The sequence below is a fragment of the Watersipora subatra genome, chromosome 3 (genome assembly GCF_963576615.1).
Source record: "Watersipora subatra chromosome 3, tzWatSuba1.1, whole genome shotgun sequence".
In the NCBI taxonomy this organism is placed as follows: domain Eukaryota; kingdom Metazoa; phylum Bryozoa; class Gymnolaemata; order Cheilostomatida; family Watersiporidae; genus Watersipora; species Watersipora subatra.
In genome coordinates, this window is record NC_088710.1 from 13,135,439 (window position 1) to 13,156,388 (window position 20,950).

At 36.2% G+C, this 20,950-nt stretch overlaps 1 protein-coding gene across 2 annotated transcripts in view; it reads right to left on the bottom strand.

The window, feature by feature from the left end:
* Positions 1–300: 300 nt before the first annotated feature.
* The window catches only part of LOC137391813 (protein kinase C delta type-like), a 57,082-nt gene continuing 36,432 nt past the window's right edge, over positions 301–20,950 (bottom strand). For both annotated transcript variants that reach the window (XM_068078348.1, XM_068078347.1), the window contains exons 10-16: positions 20,273–20,446; positions 19,648–19,739; positions 16,487–16,688; positions 7,163–7,351; positions 4,791–4,931; positions 2,783–2,942; positions 301–1,076 (exon numbers count right to left, since the gene is read on the bottom strand). In XM_068078348.1, coding sequence (XP_067934449.1) covers positions 2,793–2,942; positions 4,791–4,931; positions 7,163–7,351; positions 16,487–16,688; positions 19,648–19,739; positions 20,273–20,446 — 948 coding nt within the window. In that variant the 3' untranslated portion in view covers positions 301–1,076; positions 2,783–2,792. The remainder of the gene's footprint in view (positions 1,077–2,782; positions 2,943–4,790; positions 4,932–7,162; positions 7,352–16,486; positions 16,689–19,647; positions 19,740–20,272; positions 20,447–20,950) is intronic.

Here is a 20,950-nt window from a genome sequence, read left to right on the forward strand (position 1 = left end):
TTCTGATTGGCTAAATCTGATAGCAGCAAATTCACCTTTTGCATTTTACTAGAAACGTCGATCCTACTATTGTGGTATATTCTTACTAGCGCAGATTAGTTTATAAGTATCCGTCAATGGTTGACATCATAGTTCCACACATTCACCATTGCTAAAGTCGTTGAAATAGCCAGTGGGCACAAAGTGTTATGAATATAACATGGGCAATGTGTATAGGCACTAAGGCATCAACAGGAACATCCGCAGTTCCTTTTAACCTTATATAACGTCTTCTGTTGATGTCTATGAGACAGGTGAAAGCACAGTTCGAAATATATTTATTTATATTATCAGTATATTTCAATATAATATTTGTAATTATTTTGAGAGATTAAAATATGAAAGGTGTAAGTAGGACATGATACAATATAGATACAGCTATAATTTGACCTCGATACTATGACGCAATGTTGGTGGCCTTGAGTAAAGCTTGCAGTATAAAAATGGAAAACAACCTGCATGACTTGAACAAGACAGTTAAGCTACAAATATCCTCAAGGTAGTATAGACCTTAACACAAAGTAACCCCATTATTAAGAATTTTACAATTAATAATTATACAGAATAGCCTATGTGAATAAAACTTTAAAAAAAATTACATCATATACTGTTGAGAATTGGGTATTTGTTGACACACTATACGAGGTAAAGATATATCGGAATACAAATACACCACGTACAAAGTTCCTATATGACATAGCATAGTCCTATATGTACTGGAATAGACAGACTATATCATAAACACTGACATTACATAAAAAACGCTAGTTCGATTGCATCCTATATGTATACCATCACAGAATACTGCAAAATAAACTAGTATACAAAACATGCATAATAGGCCGTAAGCCCGTAATATATCTTATAATATCCTTATCTATGCGAAACAATTGAAAGCTCTGCCACGAATGCCAACAACAAAATGCTAATGAAACTGTATGACGATGTAGAGGCGTCTGTCGTGATAGACGATATCGTATCCAGTACCCTATGCTAGCAGGGGCGATGACCCGAGAGCATATCATTGAATACTTTGCCTGAAACAAAAGCAGTTTAGTGACTTACTAAGCAGGTGCCCTTGATGTCATTGCCTTGGGTAATGTAGACAGATGCTCTAAAGCTGGGAGTGAGGTTTCACATAAAAACCCAAAACAGCGGTGTATGTAGGACCATGCCCGAGAGAAACCTTGACATATGTCAAACAGACTGTCTTCATCCATATTAGACCAACAACATCTAACTTATAAACACAACGGGAGAGGTGGCGTGACACTAGTTATATATAATATTATATATATTAATATATATAATATAAATCTATTATTATTTATAATACATTAATGTATATATTAATATATTATATTTATTAATATAATAGTAACATTAGTTTATATATAAATATAATAATATTATATATATTAATATATTTATATATATTAATATATAAAATATATATAACATATTATTATAAAAATATCAATATATAAATATACATATTAATATCATATATATTATGTAATTAATTAATTTTCTTTAAAAAGGTGCATAAAAAACATATGACGAAAGTCAGCGAGTTATAGCACAAGCCAACTGAGTTTAGGATTTCACAAAGATGCTATGGTTAGAGTACTAGACAACAAACTACTAAACCAATCAACATTCGTGCCATGGATGTAGAGCCTACCCAGCACATCATATAATGAAAATGCAAAACAATCTTCAGATTATTTGCTGGCAAACATAAATATGGGAAGAAAATGGGGCTCTAATTATTATCCCACTATCCCATTAGCACCACTTGAGTTGCTGAGTCATTGACCTTGATATAGCATCTATAATAATAACAGCTGTATTTTATAAAGGCTCCCAAGTTTACACGCCATTTAAAAAGAACTTGATTAGAATCAATGGAAGGCTATCTACATCAATAATTCCATGACCTACAATAGCTACCAAGTTAAAAAACTTGTATAGCTTCATAAGATTCTAAGGAACCAATCAGGATAAGCTTCAAAAAATTTTGAATCTCTGCACTTTTCCTAGGAGTTAACATTTGGATTTTAAAATAGACAATTAAAAATTTCAATCATTCATTTTTAATTATAGTTTTAGTTATAGAGAAGAGAAACGGTGCAAATATTACGTGCAAATATTACGCCTGGACTAAACTGATATTATAAAACTATTTAGAAGTCTTTTAAATGATATGTTGTATTTATAGAACGAATGTGATAAAAGCAAAAAAAAACCCGTTCAATTGAACCTCATTTTGTACCTATTAATGAAATGTAATAAAACAAGTGCAGGGACAATGTATCTTTGTCTAAATGTTCTCTATAAATACTCTGCAATTGACCTTTGACCTCTTGTGTGTGAGACTGCTGATCGCGGATAAAAGAATTCTGATAGCGAAAAGACATTTTGATCGAATAATTATTGCACTACATTCTTCCAAAAGAGTTAAATCAAATTGATGTATTTGTATATGTTAGGAAACTATAAGGCGATCAGATTTCACTCTAGTAGAAACATATATAAAACTATTATTCATACCAACTCAGTAATGATTATATAGCTGTTTTATAGTTGATCATGAACAATGGTGAAGTTACATGTATATTACCGGCTGTAAAAGTGAAAGTCCTTTATGTTTTAATGATACATAAAAATGAAAATAATATGGAATACTTGAAGCTGTAAAGTGCAAAAGGAATATAATGCAAAAGGAGATAAATAGACTTACCAAGTTTTCCTTAGTTCCTAACCATGGCCACATTAGTAAAGCTAAATCCTTCAAACAGATTCTGGTTCAGCGTTTTAATCAAATCCTTGTCAGGAGCTGTGAGTTTAGGATTCTCTCTTGTGAAATCCACATCGAAATTCCCGACATCACTTGCTGATTTCTATATAGAAAGCAGTCAAGGTCACGTATTGACAGCGATCATACATCAAAATAAATAAATATACCTACATACATTATATAGTACACTGATGGAGAAAAGTATCTTTGGACAGGTTGATGGAGGGAGGGAAGAACAGAGGCGAGGTCATGTAGTCATTTATTGACAAGGCATGTATCAAAGGAATGTTCAAAAATTGGAATTTTTCAAATAAGTAAGAAAAGGACCAGTGACGTCATCCATTAGTTCTGCTAACATTGGTAAGTCTTTACTCTGATAAGCAGATGTCCTGATTTCAAAACACACACCTAAACTTACAAACCTATACGAGCTAAACTGCTGCGTGTTGCTAATTATGCCAGCATTTTCATATTCACATAACCAATACAAATAGTGTGTTTATCTGGAAAAGAATAGAAAAGGACAGTCAGAGGTTTGAGATACTCAGCCAAATCAGCTAACAGAGTCAGTAATTTGATATACTCAACCAAATCAGCTAACAGAGTCAGTAGTTTGAGATACTCAGCCAAATCAGCTAACAGAGTCAGTAGTTTGAGATACTCAACCAAATCAGCTAACAGAGTCAGTAGTTTGAGATACTCAACCAAATCAGCTAACAGAGTCAGAAGTTTGATATTCTCAACAAAATTAGCTAACAGAGTCAGAAGTTTGAGATACTCAACCAAATCAGCTAACAGAGTCAGAAGTTTGATATTCTCAACCAAATCAGCTAACAGAGTCAGAAGTTTGATATTCTCAACCAAATCAGCTAACAGAGTCAGTCGTTTGAGATACTCAACAAAATCAGCTAACAGAGTCGGTCATTTGAAATACTCAACCAAATCAGCTAACAGAGTCAGAAGTTTGAGATATTCAACCAAATCAGCTAACAGAGTCAGAAGTTTGAGATATTCAACCAAATCAGCTAACAGAGTCAGAATTTTGAGATACTCAACCAAATCAGCTAACAGAGTCAGAATTTTGAGATACTCAACCAAAACAGCTAACAGAGTTTACAACAGTTAAAAATTATATAAGTGTCATAAATATATTTTTAGTGTTTATTACAATCAATCTCTCTCTTTATGACGCACAGATTAGCATAATGATGAAATATTTTGAGTTGCCGTTTCTTACTGCCTCATCCAGTCTGCTTGTTTTAAGACTGTTTGTATATTGGTTAAAAATAAAATCAAAAAATAAAATAAAATGATTAGAGACATAATATCAATGAGAAGGCGTATGAAGAGATATACAAAGGAAAAGAAGCATCCACAAAAAAAAAGGATAATAATGAAGTGCAGGAATAAAGTTGACAGAGTTAAGTGGATGTCAATAGGTGAGCACTAGCTTGTACATAGAGAAAAGTATTACACCTAGCAATACTAAAATCACATAGACTTATAGGTAAAGTAAATTGCGCTTATCTAAGTAAAACCGTCATAGTTAAGAATCCTCATTGCAGCTGAAGAGTTCCGTGGTCAAGGAATCAGAGATTGCGCAATGTTTACATAAGTGTGAATCATGGAGTTGGTAAATAGAAAGCTTAGTTAGGCGGAACATGATGTAAATGGAAAGACAATAGTCGAGGTGAAAAGGCTTTTATAATGAGCTGCCTATAGATACAACAGTAATATACATTACGCTGTGTTTATTCAGTGTTACGCAATATTTATCTAAGCCTATAGCAACGCTATTTGGTGACAGCCGATGCTTTGTCAGACCAGCCAGTCAATACAAAGCCTTTGATCAATATTCAATAGTCTTATAGTATAGTCGTGATGACTTACTTGCTACGAAATTTTGACCTTCAATTGACATTAGTGTTAGAGAAAAGGTAAGATAACTTACAATTTTAGGTTTGAAAGGCGGTACAACCTCTCGTCTCTCTAGTTTATCCCAGTTAACAGATGCAAAGAATGGCTGACTTCGTATCGAGCCCTTTGGACATCCAGGCATTCCCATGCGCTCCTCAGTGTTTCGATTGAACAGCTAAGAAAATTAATAGAAAATAATTATAGTATTAGATAACTATTTCATAGGGACATCCTGATTGAAAAAGACAGTGAATACCCACAATTCCCTTGCCAATACACTTGAGATGCTTGTCATCCACTTTTATCTGAACCACTCTCTCTTAATCAATGCTAGCAGCCACTCCGTGCTGTCGTCTTTAATTTATAAACTTAAACCATATACAAAACTGTAAGAAAACTAACTTCCTATCCCGTAAGCTGTAGTACATTATTCCTAATCACAGGATTTTCGGTGAAATAGGGTCACTTCTCAAAATGCTGAAAATTTGCCCAAACCACAAGCAAGCCACTGGCATGACCGAAAATTGTCAAAAAATATATTTATAAAAACAACCAAAATCTCATAGGTTGAGACAGCCTATCAGTTTTTAGAATATTTGATAGCGAGTACGCTATCAATTTAATATGAATGCCAAAATAGTATTTATACATTAACCAAGACTTCCCAGCCAAATCAAATATGCTATTTAATTTGTCAATTTGAAACAAAACCAACTAAGAATTTTTCAAAATACCAAGCCCGGTTGATCGGTGTCAACAAAACATCAAATTGCAAATGATGTCACATTACCAACACACTGCTATTTATTGCTCATGGAAATGCGACTTTAGGTTTCCACAAAAATCAAGCGTGCATTCAGGCTCAAAGAAATGATTGAACCCACCAGACGTTACTGAATCCTGAATTTTTACTAAGTTGGTGATCAGATAATCTATGTAGTCATGTTAATAGCAAAGTATAACCAATAGTCAAAGCTCTTCAGATAATCGGTGGCAGCCTTCTCTCTCCTCATCTCATAAACAATGAATTTGTTATAAAATTTATTACAATAAAATATTTATTTATTACAATAAATTTTTTCACACTGATTTTATATTGGTTGATATAGCTGCATTATTTCATACAGTAAATATAAACTTCAACAAAATGCTACAAAAGAAATAAACCTAATCTAAATAGATAAATCTAAAATCTAGATAAATCTAACCAGTTTGTTTGTGTTCTTCAATTTGTTTGCACCGCACGATTCTACTAAGATACTTTCTATTGAACATATCTGGGAGTATTCAAGCGCATATTTTCCTTTCTAAAGACATTTGACAAGTCAAGACTATAGTTGAGCCCTCCGTGAGTCACCTTCACACAAACTTGATAGAAAATATAAGATCAAGTCTAGTATTTGCAGCGGTTGATATCAGCGCCTTATCGTAAGTTCATTCGAGACCACCCATGAAGCCTTTATGAATCACCTTGTGATATCACAGATATCAATCAACTTTTCATCTTATCAGATTAGACTTGAACTTTGGTAACTGATAAATACAGGCCTCATCGGATATGAGAAACACGGGCCATCATTTTGAATTACCTCTACTAATAGTCAGCAGACCAACAACTGTTGACCTGAGTAAAGATGAGACATCTTGCCTAGATGTTTAAATGACTCACAAAAATCTGCCATCAAACCAGAAAACAAATTGTTAACGGTTCAGGGGTTTGAGATACAGCAACAAAATTAGCTTAAATTGATTTTGACGCATAGATAAGAATAATGTTTAGTATGTACTTGGGTCAATTTCTCCCTTCATCGTGACTGACAAACTAATATAGTGATCATGTCACATGACTGACATGAGTCTAACTAACAAATACAAACATACTAGACCAGAACCCATCTCAATAAAATGCAAACGCTAATAATGGATATGCTACAAATGTAAGAAAAGATCGAAAATTCATTATGTTGATTTTGTAGATTCTAGTATTAAACTTGCGTCTGCAAAAAATTAGGGAGGAAAATTAAAATACCACTCACCTTTTTAGAATTTTCATTAAAATTAAAATTCTAAAAAGGTGAGTGGTAAACCGAAGCTCTTAAATTAGTAGCCCTTATGTAAAGTAAAAATGTGAGAAATTTGAACATGCAAGTCATCATAGCCTAAGTTTCTTAATCTGACAATGCCAGAGACTGTGAGCACAATAATGGGAATGAAACAGTGATTGATTCAAATTGAAAAAAGTGGTGAAAGTTGGAAGCCTATGTTTCATTCGTACAGTTTACCATATGGCCAGTGGGCAAAAGAACTCATTTCCATCTAGTGATAGCGGTATGGCTTACTCATAAACTATTGAAAAAGTAAAAGGAGGAAAAAGAACGACACTACTAGACAGACAGACAGACAGACCTGCTCGAGAAGACGCACAGCCTCTTTGTTCATGCTGTGGGGGTAATAAGGCTTGTCATTGCATATCGAGTGGAAGAGTTCATCTTCATCGTCACCGCTGAACGGCGAGTGTCCGAGTATCATCTCATAGAGCAGAACTCCGAAACTCCACCAATCCACTGATGAGTCATACTTCTGTTGCTTGAGAATCTAGACAAGGAGTCACTTGATGAACAAAACATCAGGTTAGAAAGACATTTATTTCTATGCAAACCGACCACAGTGAGCTAGATACAAAGTAGCTACTTGTAAAGGACACAAAGGAACCAAACATAAGGGGATTTTTGTTACTCGACTGACGTATACATGTACATCCAGTAGATGGATATTACATCCCTGTGTTACAAAACATTATAGTGACATGAGTCAAAACTTCAAAATTTTGGTATGATTGATATGGTGATCACTGAACACGATCACGCAGGAAGTTGCTAAAAACAGCTAAATTTACGGAATATATGGAATATATCCGAGGGCTGAGAAATGAGAAGAATTGTTATTGCCCTAGGCATACTCCGGTGATTTTAAAAGGGTTTTAGTGACCACAAATGTCTGTGAGTCAAGCAACAATGCCAACAACGTCAAACTACTTCTGTTCTCTTTATGAAACAAGATATGTAGTCTCTACCTCATAAATGCAGAAAAAAATGTGTCGATTCTTGCTCTGTAGAGATTCACTAAGCATGCAGACATGTAAAGCCTTTAAATATCAGCAAGGCTTTGAAGCGGGTACCTGTTATCAGTTGCCATGCATTTTTAGAATGGCAGTAGAATTTTTATTTGATGCCGCGCCTGCAACTGTCTATACTAGTACCCTGGCTGTGAGATTGCTAGATGTAATAAATATGTGTACAATTATTTGGATACGCTACTGAGTAGTTGAGTGGCGCAGTTGTCAGAGTGCCAGTCTACCATGCTGCAAGGTGTAAGTTAAATTCTTATCTGATGCAACCTTCTTTCTCTACCCCCAACTGTGGCTTCCAACAGAAAGAGCTGACACAACTGGGTAATAGAATACTCTGAGTATTTGATTAACTTACCTTATAAAGCTAGTAACTTATTTCATTACGTGTAATGATCTAAAACGCAATCATGAACTAAAAGCATGCTAGTATGTCTGCAAGTGATAATGAGTATACTCTATTATGCTACGGCAAGAACTAGCAAACTCGCTAGTCTGCAGATCTGGCGGTTCTGAGTTCAAATCCTTCACGAAGCGGATTTTTTGTTCCTAAAATTTTTTACTTGATGAACGACAAAAACTGAGATTTATATAGTCTAGTCCGCTCGGCAGTAAAAACATATGTTTATTACAACCAACAAAAATCAAACATTGGCATTTTAACTAGTTTTTGAATACAGATAGAGATGTGAAGAGAAAATAAATCAAAAATTGTAAAAGGTGACAGCTAAAAAATGAATGTATTACCGGCAGGTCCGTATTCCCTGGGGCGGCTGGCCGGCTGAGCCGCCCCAACTTTTAAGGAATTTTTAGCGGCTAAGTATAGTCAAACGCGGAGAACTCGCCCTCGAATAAAATGTAAAATTTTATCACGAACAATTGGTTAACTCGAACGGATTTGTTTGGTCCGTTCCCACGCAATGATAAGCTGCTTTAGATAACTCGACCTCAACATCATTAACTCGAACAGTTATTTGCCCAACGGCTACGGGGACCGTTTTTATTGCTGTAGAGCATCACTTTATTCCAAGCCATATAGATAAACGTCAACTTTTAATAGTTATTGGGCGTCATTATTATCATCATCGGCAAAATATTCTTGTTAACGACTTTTATAAAGGCTTGCAAAAGGTCAAGTTTTAACAAACATTCGCTTGGCAATAGCCACACGAAAGCGTAGAAACCTTAGGATGAACTTAAAATAAAATCGGCAAAATTGATCTTTGTTGAAACGCTCAAAAGAAAAAGATGTATTTTTTCTGAGCGTTTCAACTGCGGTCAAGTTTAGCCTATTTTAATCTGAAAACGTCCTGGCAGTCACATCACCTAAAACAAACAAATCTCAAATAATAGAAAAAATGTTTATACTTTCCGATAAAAATTTTTAAAACTTTACATGAGATGCCCAGTTGAGGCCCTACATAAAAGAAACTGTTGAGGGGGGCTGACACGGCCCCTCCAAACCCCCAGATGCTCATAACTCGTCGCCTAACATTAGCCGCCCCAACTTGCTTAGCCGCCCCAACTTGCTTAGCCGCCCCAACTTGCTTAGCCGCCCCAACTTGCAACCAGGGAATACAGGCCTGATTACCGGCAGCCCATAAAATTACTGATAGATTTTAACAATAATTTTGCGTAACTTTCCCCAAGTACAGTGAAACATGGATAACTCGCTCTCGGATATATTGAACACATGGTTAACTCGAATGGATTTGCTTGGTCCGTTCCAACGCAATGATAAATGGCTTTATATAACTCGACCTAGGCACCGTTAACTCGAACAGTTTTTTGCCGAATTCACAAACGTGGTTTCCGTTCAATTTATTTCTAAGGAGTTTCCACTAGTTGCGGAGCTGAGACTACTCTGCTTTCTTAACGAAAGCGCTTTTTATACGCATATAGTGTACATATAATTTCCCCCGTACCGTATAATGGAACCGAAAAAGAAATCGTATAAAAATGATTAATAGGGTCGCTAAGACGTTCGCTTAGTTACGGCCAAGCTATAAACGTTAGAAGGTATTAGCAATAAAAATTTAATAAAGATAGACACAGCATGCAAAATACATATTGTTACAGTGATTATATGCGGATACATAAAGATAAAATGTCACAAATAGGCTCGTGGCTTGGCGTCCGTTACAACAGACATCCGCTTTACGATGGCATCACGCAAGCAAAGAAAAGCGTAGAAACCTTCTGACAAACTTAAAGTACTCGAGGAAATCGAAGCAGGACAAAAGCTATCAGCATTATCAAAAAGAGAAAATCTTCCAAAAAGCACAGTGTCAACATGGATTAAACAAAAAGAAAGAATAAGATCGCTATGTGACCAAAATTCATCAAGGCTAAGAGATCGTTCAATGTCGCACGATGATTTGGATATTGTATTATTGACTTGGTTTAGACAAGTGCGTAGTGAAGTCCCACCTATCGATGGGTCAATTTTGTTAGAAAAGGCTAACAAGTTTTTAAGGACTATAATAACTGTTTAAAATCTATTTCTACAATAAGTCACACTGTTGATCTTTGTCAAAAAAATACCTTGTCACAGACTACCCTCGATAAGTTTTTTTAAATGAAACAACTGATCAGATGTAAAGCATGCTTTTTTGCATTGGTCATAAATGTTTACTTATGTCCACTTTTACAAAATTATCAGAAAGAATAGATATTTTTCTATTGGGCTGAGATTTGTTTGCAGTTTTAGGTGATGTGACTGACAAGACGTTTTAAGATTAGTATTGGCAAAATTGATCTCGAGTAAAACACTCAGAAGAAAAAATGTCTTCTGAGCGTTTTAACCGCGATTAGGTTTTGCCAATTTTAATCTGAAAAAGTTCTGGCAGTCACATCACCTAAAACAACACACAAATCTCAAGTGTATAAAAATATCTATACTTTCTGATAAATACTTTAAAACTCTACATCAGATGCCCTTTAACTTACAACAAACAACCTATACTTTAGTTTTATACATACATGTAGTTTGTATATGTATCTACTGATAAATACATTCACTTGTGACTGTGCTCTGATAACTTGAACGCTCTAATAACTCAAACAATTTCGCTCGGTCCCGTGAAGTTTGAGTTATCCATGTTTCACTTTATTAGGCTTTATTAACATTTTTAACCCACGAAGATCGACAGAAAGATAAGCAGGATGCGCAAAATATTATCTAAATATATCTAAAAACTGTTCATTCACTATCCTTATTTATGCGGGTCACCAGGAGTTACACGAAAACTCTTCTTTATTGCTGAGGAGCTAAATCTATTTTTAGATACTTGCTGTCTAAAATACTCAATCAAATCATGTCTCCAATCTGCCTGACCATCCATTACATTCCTACTTCCTCAAAAAAGAACCTACACCATACACCAGACATCAAGACCTTGTCAATTTACATTATAGAACAGCGTTATACAAAAAGAGTTTTTTTCTCAATCATTTACTATACTATTTGCTTTAAACGCCAATGAACGGTGATAATATGGTTAATTAATATCTATCGGTCGTAAAACGTACAAAATGTTTCCAAAATTAGGCTTTTACTTTATAGGACAATGCGAGGGGCAAGCTAAAAGACAAGGAAACGAGACTATCAAACACTGAAGCTGGAAACTTCCTTCGAAACTTTCCTGGTTGACATATGTTCATCAATCAACTATTTCTTCAGATTTGTCATAAAAGTATACGTTGGCAATTTGGAATTTCCGTTACAATCGTGTATTTAGCAAGGCTACTGAAGCATTGGTAATTTTCCAACTACAAATTGCTTGAAACGAAACACTTATTGCAACATTGGCAACAATTGTCCAAACCTATCAGCATGTTTGCCAGCTCCTTTTGATATCAGCTTACTAACTGCCTTCTAGGTGAGTCATTAAGAGCCATACCCTTATCAGAGGTCACAAACTGACACTTGACCCTCTCGGCCAATAGGAGAACAAATCAAATGATTTATGAACCATATACGGCTCAGCGACTAATATCAAAGCTATATTTAGCTCTAGCGTAGCTATTTCGAAACATAAATATACCACAAACATGGAGACGAAACAACTTACCTAAGCAAAGTGTTAAGTTGATATTACGCAACATATCTACTATAACCATAGCGCAATGTTGATTAGCCTAAAATGTTTATTTATTGACTTTACTTTCAGAACCCTTTTAAAGCCTCACGTCATCAATTTCCGAAAGCGTAAAAGATAATGAAACGAACCAGGCAAATATCCATTGGCGTACAATGCACGGATGTATAGTGATGAGCTCATAGATAAGCAGTTCATGTTGTGCTGACTGAGTGACGAATTGATGGAAAGAGATACTGTTATCTGTTATTGGTGAACAGAATGGTATAGATTGTGGACTTAAGTTTCAATCAAGTGATTCAAACCCCACTCATGACCATTATCGATAGCGAAGGATGGTGCTGCGTACATTCATCAAGCCAAATGTACACGTTTGGAAAGATTTCTCATTTAGGTCAGAATTTATTAAAGGTTCTAAATTAACTCAATTTTCAAGTTCAGCCAAGGAATCGCTTCCGTTAGAGGCAGATGTGACGTGGTCCAACCTTACAGAAGTCAACAAATCATGATAAAATCCAGTTGTTTATGAAACGACTATCATCATTTACTTTACAGAGAAGTTGCAGAAGGCTCTTTGAAAACGAAATCTTTTGCAAATCTAATATGGGTTTATGAACTTGATTGTGACGCTGCCCATGCATTTACTTATCAGTAAACTTTACACTCCTTGACAAGGGATAACCTCCGCAGTGCAACCTACGATGCACTTGATCTAGAAAATGACCAGGACTATTGATTTTACCGACAGTGTGCTGTACGGAAGAGCATCAAATAACACTTGAAAAAACAGAGTGTCTAAAAATACTTTTTCCATTAACCCTTTCAATGCAAACGATAGGAATACAAGAATGTAAGAACGGTCTATTGGTTTTGTTTAAGCCAAGCTAAAGGCCGGTACACACTATATCACCATATCTCGGCATTGATGCCCTAATATTTCGATGATCGTCTGTAATAACAATGTTCCCACTATCAACAAACCCATCAGTGTTTTACATTAGCGAATAGTTCATGGTATATTGTTCTCATTTTATGATGCGGTCACAGAAATGGTGAAATACTAGTCTCGCAGCAACTGGTAAAAGCAAATATGTATCGAACAATAACCTGCGCTGAAGCAGTACGCATTGCACAGGCTGTCGTGGATGTTCAGTGAGCCATCGAGGAAGTTTGACAGCTTCAAACTTTCCCGAAGTATCCGAACTGCATCGACGATACCATCGGTTACGGTGAACATAATCGACAAAAAATCGCTGAGAGGACAACACTGACATACCGCGATATAGTGTGAACCAGCCTTTAAAGAATGTTTCATGTCTGATAGACGCATTGCTCCATTATGATTGATAATCGCATAGATATAATAAACCTTATTATATCTATGGATATTATATCTATGGATAATCGTTAATTGTGTAAGAAGACTTTTCTGTGAACAAATAGGCAATATTCCAATTCCTGATGTCAGCAGTTTCTTTCAAACCTTTGAAGTTAGCAAACGCAATGTTTTTCAGGTGAGTCTTGTTGTACCTGAAGCGTAGACATACCAGTCGAAGCATGTTCAATATTGACGCAGGACACGGCAAGACTAAAGAAACATTGATTTATGTTACTTCAACTTCCGCGAAGGCTAATCAGTCATGAGAATAGACAAGGCTTTTATTCAACGGATGACACCACCTTTTTATGAGTCAGAGAAAGGGAACTAGCCAGCTGCGGAGCGCTCCATTGAGATGAGCAGCAGATAGGGAGTGCTGGCTAGAAGATAGCGGAGGAAGAGAATTCTGCTTAAGCGGGATAGGAGATTAAGTAGGAAGCAGAAACCTGATTATTCCAAAGGGAGTGTGGGAAAGGATGTGAAAAGTGGGCCAAAGGGAAGGAAGCTCTAAGAACGATACGAGCGGGGCATGGGTAAACCTGAGAGTTGGCATGCACCGCCACTTAAGGGTACACTAAGTGTTGACTCAGTTGCTGAGGCTGGTGACGAAGCCGGAGTTCGCAAAGTACACAGAATGCAGTGAAAGAAACCTAAGTTTATAAGAAAAACAACTTGTCAGATCTGAATTGAAAAAAACTAAAACCTGTATTTTAAAGCCACCTTTATTTGAAAGCCACCTCTATTTGAGCGCCAACTTTTTTGGAACACTACCTCTATTTGAGCCCCACTATGGGAGAAGGATTAAAAAATAGCGCGCCACCCTTTAATTGAATGCCACCTCTATTTGAACGCCCCTTAGACATTCTTTAACCTTTACGAAACCATAATAGCGAGTAACCAGCAGAAAAGTGTCCACAAAACCGTACTAATAATGACTGGATTATATCAATAACAATTAAATTGTTCGTTGTTTCTGTTCATATTGAAGGCGGTTTTTCAACTCCAAGTCTTAACGATAGATGTAGATGTATCTTTTTTTCGTTAAAACTTTGAATGCAACTCCACAGAAATAATTAGTAGATGTATCAGGCTAATAGTATTTCTTTTTTTTTAATGCAGTCTTGTTACTTTGATGTATGTGAAAAAGGTTTCTGCATTCACCATGGAATCTGTGCTACTAAGTAGTATGAGGCTAAAATTTTGAGGCTATCATGATTACATAAAGCTTCTCTTTATTCGCGCAAGCGTGCATACATGTATTCTAAAGTGTACCGCGTAAAAGCTTTGCTCAGCTAAAAAATTGTTTGGGCGCCAATATTGACTAGCTCAGCTGTGCAGAGGAAGAGTTGAGGTAAGAAGACACCGTGGAAGGTATTGAACAGCGAGAATAATATGGAAAGGTTTCCAATCGAAAACAACAATTAAAACGCAACCGGCTGAGCAACTGATGCTAATATTTTCGTTTTCAAAATGTTAATTTTGGTTTTAAAATGTTAAAACCAAAATTAAGTTGTTTTTGCTTCTAAATGTATTACAAGTATGGTTTATTTATGTCACTTAGTCTTGAATATATATTTGTAGCATTTGATAGATGATTATTATTATTCTATAACTTATAAATGTGCAGATTTATAAGCATATTATTAGATAGCATCATTGCGGTAATATGAACTTGGCTTATAATGGATCGACACTCGCACCTCCTCTTCTATTGCACATAAAAAGCTCACTCTGGCTGCAATCTGTAGCAAACATATCAATGAGTGCAATTAGTTTTTATGCGACCTTGTTAAATATAGTTATAAAATGAAAATATGTCTTCAAATGAATTTCGACAAATTTAAAATGAATATAGGATGATCATATAGTCTGCAAACGAAGACTATATAATCATCGTAGGCTAACTGCAAGCAATAGATATCAACTGGTAGAGCCATGTATCATCTTCCCCATACATATTTATTTACAGATCTACAACAAGTTGAAGATAATTTAGCGAATCTCTTCCACTCAAAGGCTTAATGTCGCTCTGCCCGCAGGAGTGCAAAACATAAGCGACATTTAATTTGCCTGTGAAAGGGTTAAACTTATCTTCTCAATATTCTGGAGAGGTGTTTGAAAAATACAAAGCTACCCCTTATTTGAACACCACCTCTAACAAAGCGCTATTCTAAGGGAAGGGTTGAAAAACAGAGCTCCATGGTGTTCAAATAAAAGTTCTACGGTATTTATTGTCTTCTGGTCCATTTGATGTGATCTGACTCTTGACTAAATTAATCGTTTGTTAATACAAAATGTATATTATATAGTACATTCACTAATAATATGCTGTCCAATCAAATGCAAGCTTTGGTGACACCTAACTCAACCTAATTGGGCAGTTCTCAAGTCCTTTGGTGACACCTAGCTAAACCCAATCAGCCATTGCTGATCTTCTTCGGTTGCAAGCTTTTGGCCTTTGGTTACTTCTCCTGCCCCAACTGAAGCTTACGAAATTGGAAGCTTCATCTAGCTTGCCAAATAATAACCCAGTCCAAAAGCAGAATTTTACCAAAAAGGCTCTCATAATACCAGCTGTAGCTCATTTAATTTAAGAAACCAGTGGAAGTCAGTGATAAAGCTGAAACTATTAGGCAGTCATTGTCGAAAAGATCGACTGCAAGAGAGAGAGAGATATATATTTTAAAACTTGCTTTTATTTGTTACGCTAATGTATAAGTATTTTGAAACAAGTTTTTTAGCTTCTGTGATGCTTTTCGGTAATGGCATGAATACTCTATGACCGCCTATACCGCTACCAGCTCGCTTCCACTGCAAATTATTCAGGAAAATAAAGTTTTATGCAAACAGCTAATGACACTTGTTTAATCATACTACTTTTATAAAAAACTTCTATTACATAACATCATCGGAAAATCATAGCAGCTTTACTTTACTCAAGAATTTTGTAAAACTCCAACATTTGCAACAGCGAATAAAATTAAACTTTTTGTTTTATTAAGTATATCGTGACCGACATCGTGTCCTCAAATAGAGCTAAACTAACAGTGAGTTAACTTTAGCTCTTCAGCTTTATTATAATTTGAGAAAACTAGGTCGTGCTAACAGAATACGGAAGAAACTACCTCAGGAGCGATGTAGTCGGGTGTTCCGCAGAAGGTTGAGCACTTGCTGCTACCAAAGATGCCTTCCTTGCACATGCCAAAGTCAGCGATCTTTATATGTCCATCTTTATCGAGCAGCACATTGTCTAGCTTGAGATCCCGGTACACAATATTCTTTTTATGTAGAAACTGGAGACCGCAGGTAATCTCGGCAGCGTAGAACCTGGAGATTACAAAAATTAGGGTACTTAAGAATTCTTGACATTTTGCAATCTGGTCGATTGCAACTAAACAGATGCTATGCAAGATGTGACATAACGGAACTAAACCGTAACTGCTATCATTGCATCTCAAAAGTTCTCGCATGGTTTACAGATGCATCGCAACGATAGCATGCATTGCGATGTTAACACAACTGTTCACACGCACCGGCTTGTTGCTTGAAAAGCCATGAATTTAGCTCGACTCTTAAATCCATTGGTTTACTATTCCACACATGAATTTATTGTAAATGATGATCACTGGTGCTGAATAAACCTTAATCAAATGCATGACCTTTGATAAAAACCTTTCAAGTGGAGGTAAAAAGTTAGTTATTATCTCTTGCCAGCGATTGAGTGTGATAATTGCAATGAATACCAAGAATCGCAGAAGGCATAGTACTTGCACCCAACGAAGAGGAAGTCGATTCAATTGAACAGATGATTTCACGATAAGCCATGCTTAGGTGTGTGTGTGCTTCTTTTCATAATTGGCATGCTTCTCACGCGGCCTCACATGCTGCTTGCAGCGGCTTGGAAGATGTATGAGAACTGGTTTTATAAGTATATTCACATTTTTTCTCTTGCCAAGAAAAATGTTCATGTAAATTCCATTTACTACTATTATCTTTGTTTTATTTATAAATGTTCTATTTATAGTATTAGTTCTGTCGGATTCTCTATGCATTAGGGATACACAGGTGGGGTTGGGTATAGATGGGGTTGGGTATAGATGGGGTAGGGTATAATAGAAGGGGTGCGGCATAGATGGGGTAAGTATAGATGGGGTGAGTATAGATGGGGTGAGTAAAGATGGGGTAGGGTATAGATATGGTAGGGTATAGATGGAGAAGGTATAGATGGGGTGAGTATAGACGGGGTGAGTATAGACGGGGTGAGTATAGATGGGGTAGGGTATAGATATGGTAGGGTATAGATGGAGAAGGTATAGATGGGGTGAGTATAGACGGGGTGAGTATAGATGGGGTAGGGTATAGATAGGGCAAGACATAGATGAGGTGAGGTATAGATGCGGTAGGGTATAGTAGGACAGGGCATAGATGGGGTAAGGTATAGATGAGGTGGGGTATAGATGGGGTGGGGAGTCGATGAAGTGGGGTAAAGTATAGTTGAAGCATAATATTGGATTCCAAACTAAGACCCTTTCACAATGGTAAAAAATTTATGGTAGTTTTGGTCTTGATTGGGTTACATAAGGATACACAATAAATGAGTTAGGTTAGCCTCGGGTACTTTAAAAGTGGCTAAGCGCCGTGTCCGTCAATGCATCAGCAAGTCATAGCCCGAGATTTTTATAAATAGTTAATGTGTGTAGTCTATAATAGCTAAATGTTTGATGTACAAAAATTTCATTCAGTGAATGTGAAAGATTTTTTGGATTGGATTCATTTGCGGGTCATCACTTAAAGGAACGAGTAATATAGAGAAGATAACTCTGAGTTTATGAATACACATAAGACTACACTAATGGTTGTTGAGCACCAATTCCACGATAAGTATTTTTATCATCTGTCACGCATACACCTCAAGAATATATATAGGACATCCGGAGAAACCCTTTCATTTCAAAAACAAGTGAGCTGGTATTCAAAGCATCCATTCAGTTCCGTGCCTTCACACGACTCTGATGATTAGTGACTTGCTGATATGAAGGTTAGTCACTGACATTGTGGAACAAAAAACACAACAAAAACAGGCAAACTAACTATGAACTGAAAATTGTAAAGCGATTGGTGAGAATTTCGTAACATAGCCCTAATCCACAGCCATGAAAGACTGATCAACCACCACAAATCAATTTCACCTTCATCCATAACATGATGAAACAATCACTAATACGATGGCAGATACAATGCATTTCCTGTGAAACTCCCCTTTTTCTAACAATAGATTCAGTGAATCAGTGTAAAAAGCCTTATGCAATATTCCAATATTCGCTCTCTTATGAAAGAGGCAATATTCATCATCATGTAGTTGTAATGCTCTAAAATGCTGAGCAATCATGAAATAATGCTGATATATATAGTGTGCTGCTGGCGATAACAGCACACACAAGTTTCCTCATTCTAAAATGAGAATCTTTGAATCAACATCTGTTACAAAATTGTCTCCATTTAAACAAACCCTCCCGTGATCCATTATTCAGTGGCTTGTGAAATGTATTCTGTTGACGCAGTGAGGTTTTGAGCATGCTAGTCTCTTGCGTGTGAACACATGGGAATATGATATCAGTGATTTTGATAATCAATAAACAAGAGCAATGATATGACGGTGCAAGTGCTTTCCATCATACTAAGTCAGCTTAACCTGATGATGTGCAGCGCCTCAGATGTTCTGTGGTTTATGTGGTTCAAAACAACCACGCAACACTTGAAACATGGAAAATCATTTCAGAGTTTCACACACTCTTGTGCTGGTGCTATTTGACGATGATGTCCAGTACTTTAAATAGTGCAATGTTTGCCGGGCGCCATTAAAACTACATGGCTTGAAAGATGCTAATAATAGCAGTCGGAAAAAGGAATACGCCTTTATTCTACTTTTGAAACACTTGTCTAAGTAAATTTTTGATTATAATCACATGCTACCTATTAGACATCAAAAGATAGTTGTGCTCGAGAAACAAGAAGTAGGTCAGTTCTATGTTACTATCATTGATGCGTGAGAACTTTTAAAGTTCAAACACTTTAACTAAATTATTTGTCAAACGAGAACATTTGCCTTTTGCTAATTTTAACAGCTCAAAGAAGATACTCTACTGATGAACAGATAAGATAACAAAACAGCTGCTATTGCAGAATGTGTCAGCGAGTGTAGCCTTGACTTCAATGCCATGAATAACTTTTACTAGCTGACTGTATATTGTCCAAAACTGATAATAGGAGGCTTTTATCAACTAACCTGCTTCTCTCCAAATCAAAGTGTCCGGCATTTTGAATGTGGAACATGAGATCTCCGCCATTGAGATACTCCATTACAAAAAAGAGATGAGTCTAAAACAGAGTGAGAGAGACATGGCAAGAAACTAACAATAGAGAGCATCACACACCAGGAAGGAATGCGAGTTATGGAGAACATAGGCTAGGAAAACACTAAATTAAAAAGTGCATTGTGGTCAGACGGGAATAATTAGCGTAAGAAAAAGGAAATTTTAAGAAGCCATGCCAATATAAGAATAATTGCTTAGGAAAGTGACACTTAAATTGAACTCTGTTGATAGATTCATGCTAGTATGCTCTCAGAAGATAACAAATCAATCAACCAATCAATCATCCAACTGTAGTGGTAGTTTAGAAAAGAACTGTAACTACTTGAAAGGAGAATGAACATACTGAAGACAGTTCACAAATAACACAGGTTCTGTAAAAAGTTCAATAAGTGAAATACTCTCCAGATGAGTAAGAAAAAGAGTTACCAAGGCTTCTATTATATAGATACAGAAACCTTTAGTCTCACAACGGAGGCTGACAGGGCAGACATGAGCAATAACAGAAATGGACAATAAACAAGGAAGGTATAACAATACCTTAGACTGGAATGTGCTGTGGAGATGCGTTAGATAGGGATTGTTGCAGCCGAGGGCTAGGACCCTCCTCTCGACCATCGTGCAATCGATGTCATCATCTTCGAGTACCACGTCTTTCTTCAAGGCTTTTATTGCATAGAATTGGTTTTTCCCTTTTAGCTCGGCCATCATGACCTGTCCAGAAAAGCAAGGTTATTGCGAATGGCAAAAAGAACACAACTAAACACTCATACAACCGGTGAGTGCAGCAATTTATTTCGTTATAGTAAAAAGCAAAAAATCCCTGATGATCTCACAGTGAATTTATTAACAGTAACTTTGGCAATATATAAAAGCTTACAATTCTTAAAGACCTCATTCTATTGTTTATGTTCAGCTAAGCCAATATCTGTTGCAGTTACACATACTTGGTATTTGGTATCAGCCACTGCAAGTTAAATAGAATTGGAATCACTAATGCCGTATTAAACATGGCGAGTATGGCACCCTATAAAAAATTGAACTACCAGTCAACTTGTGCAGTATCTTCTGGCAAAAAATGTCTACACAAACATGCTTTCACACATAATTTTATTGACTTCAAGTATCCAAATCCACAAAAAAAGTCGAGAAACAATGAAGTTCTTATTACCTTTGGGCAGATTCGCATAATGGAAAATCTGGGTATATTTTATACAC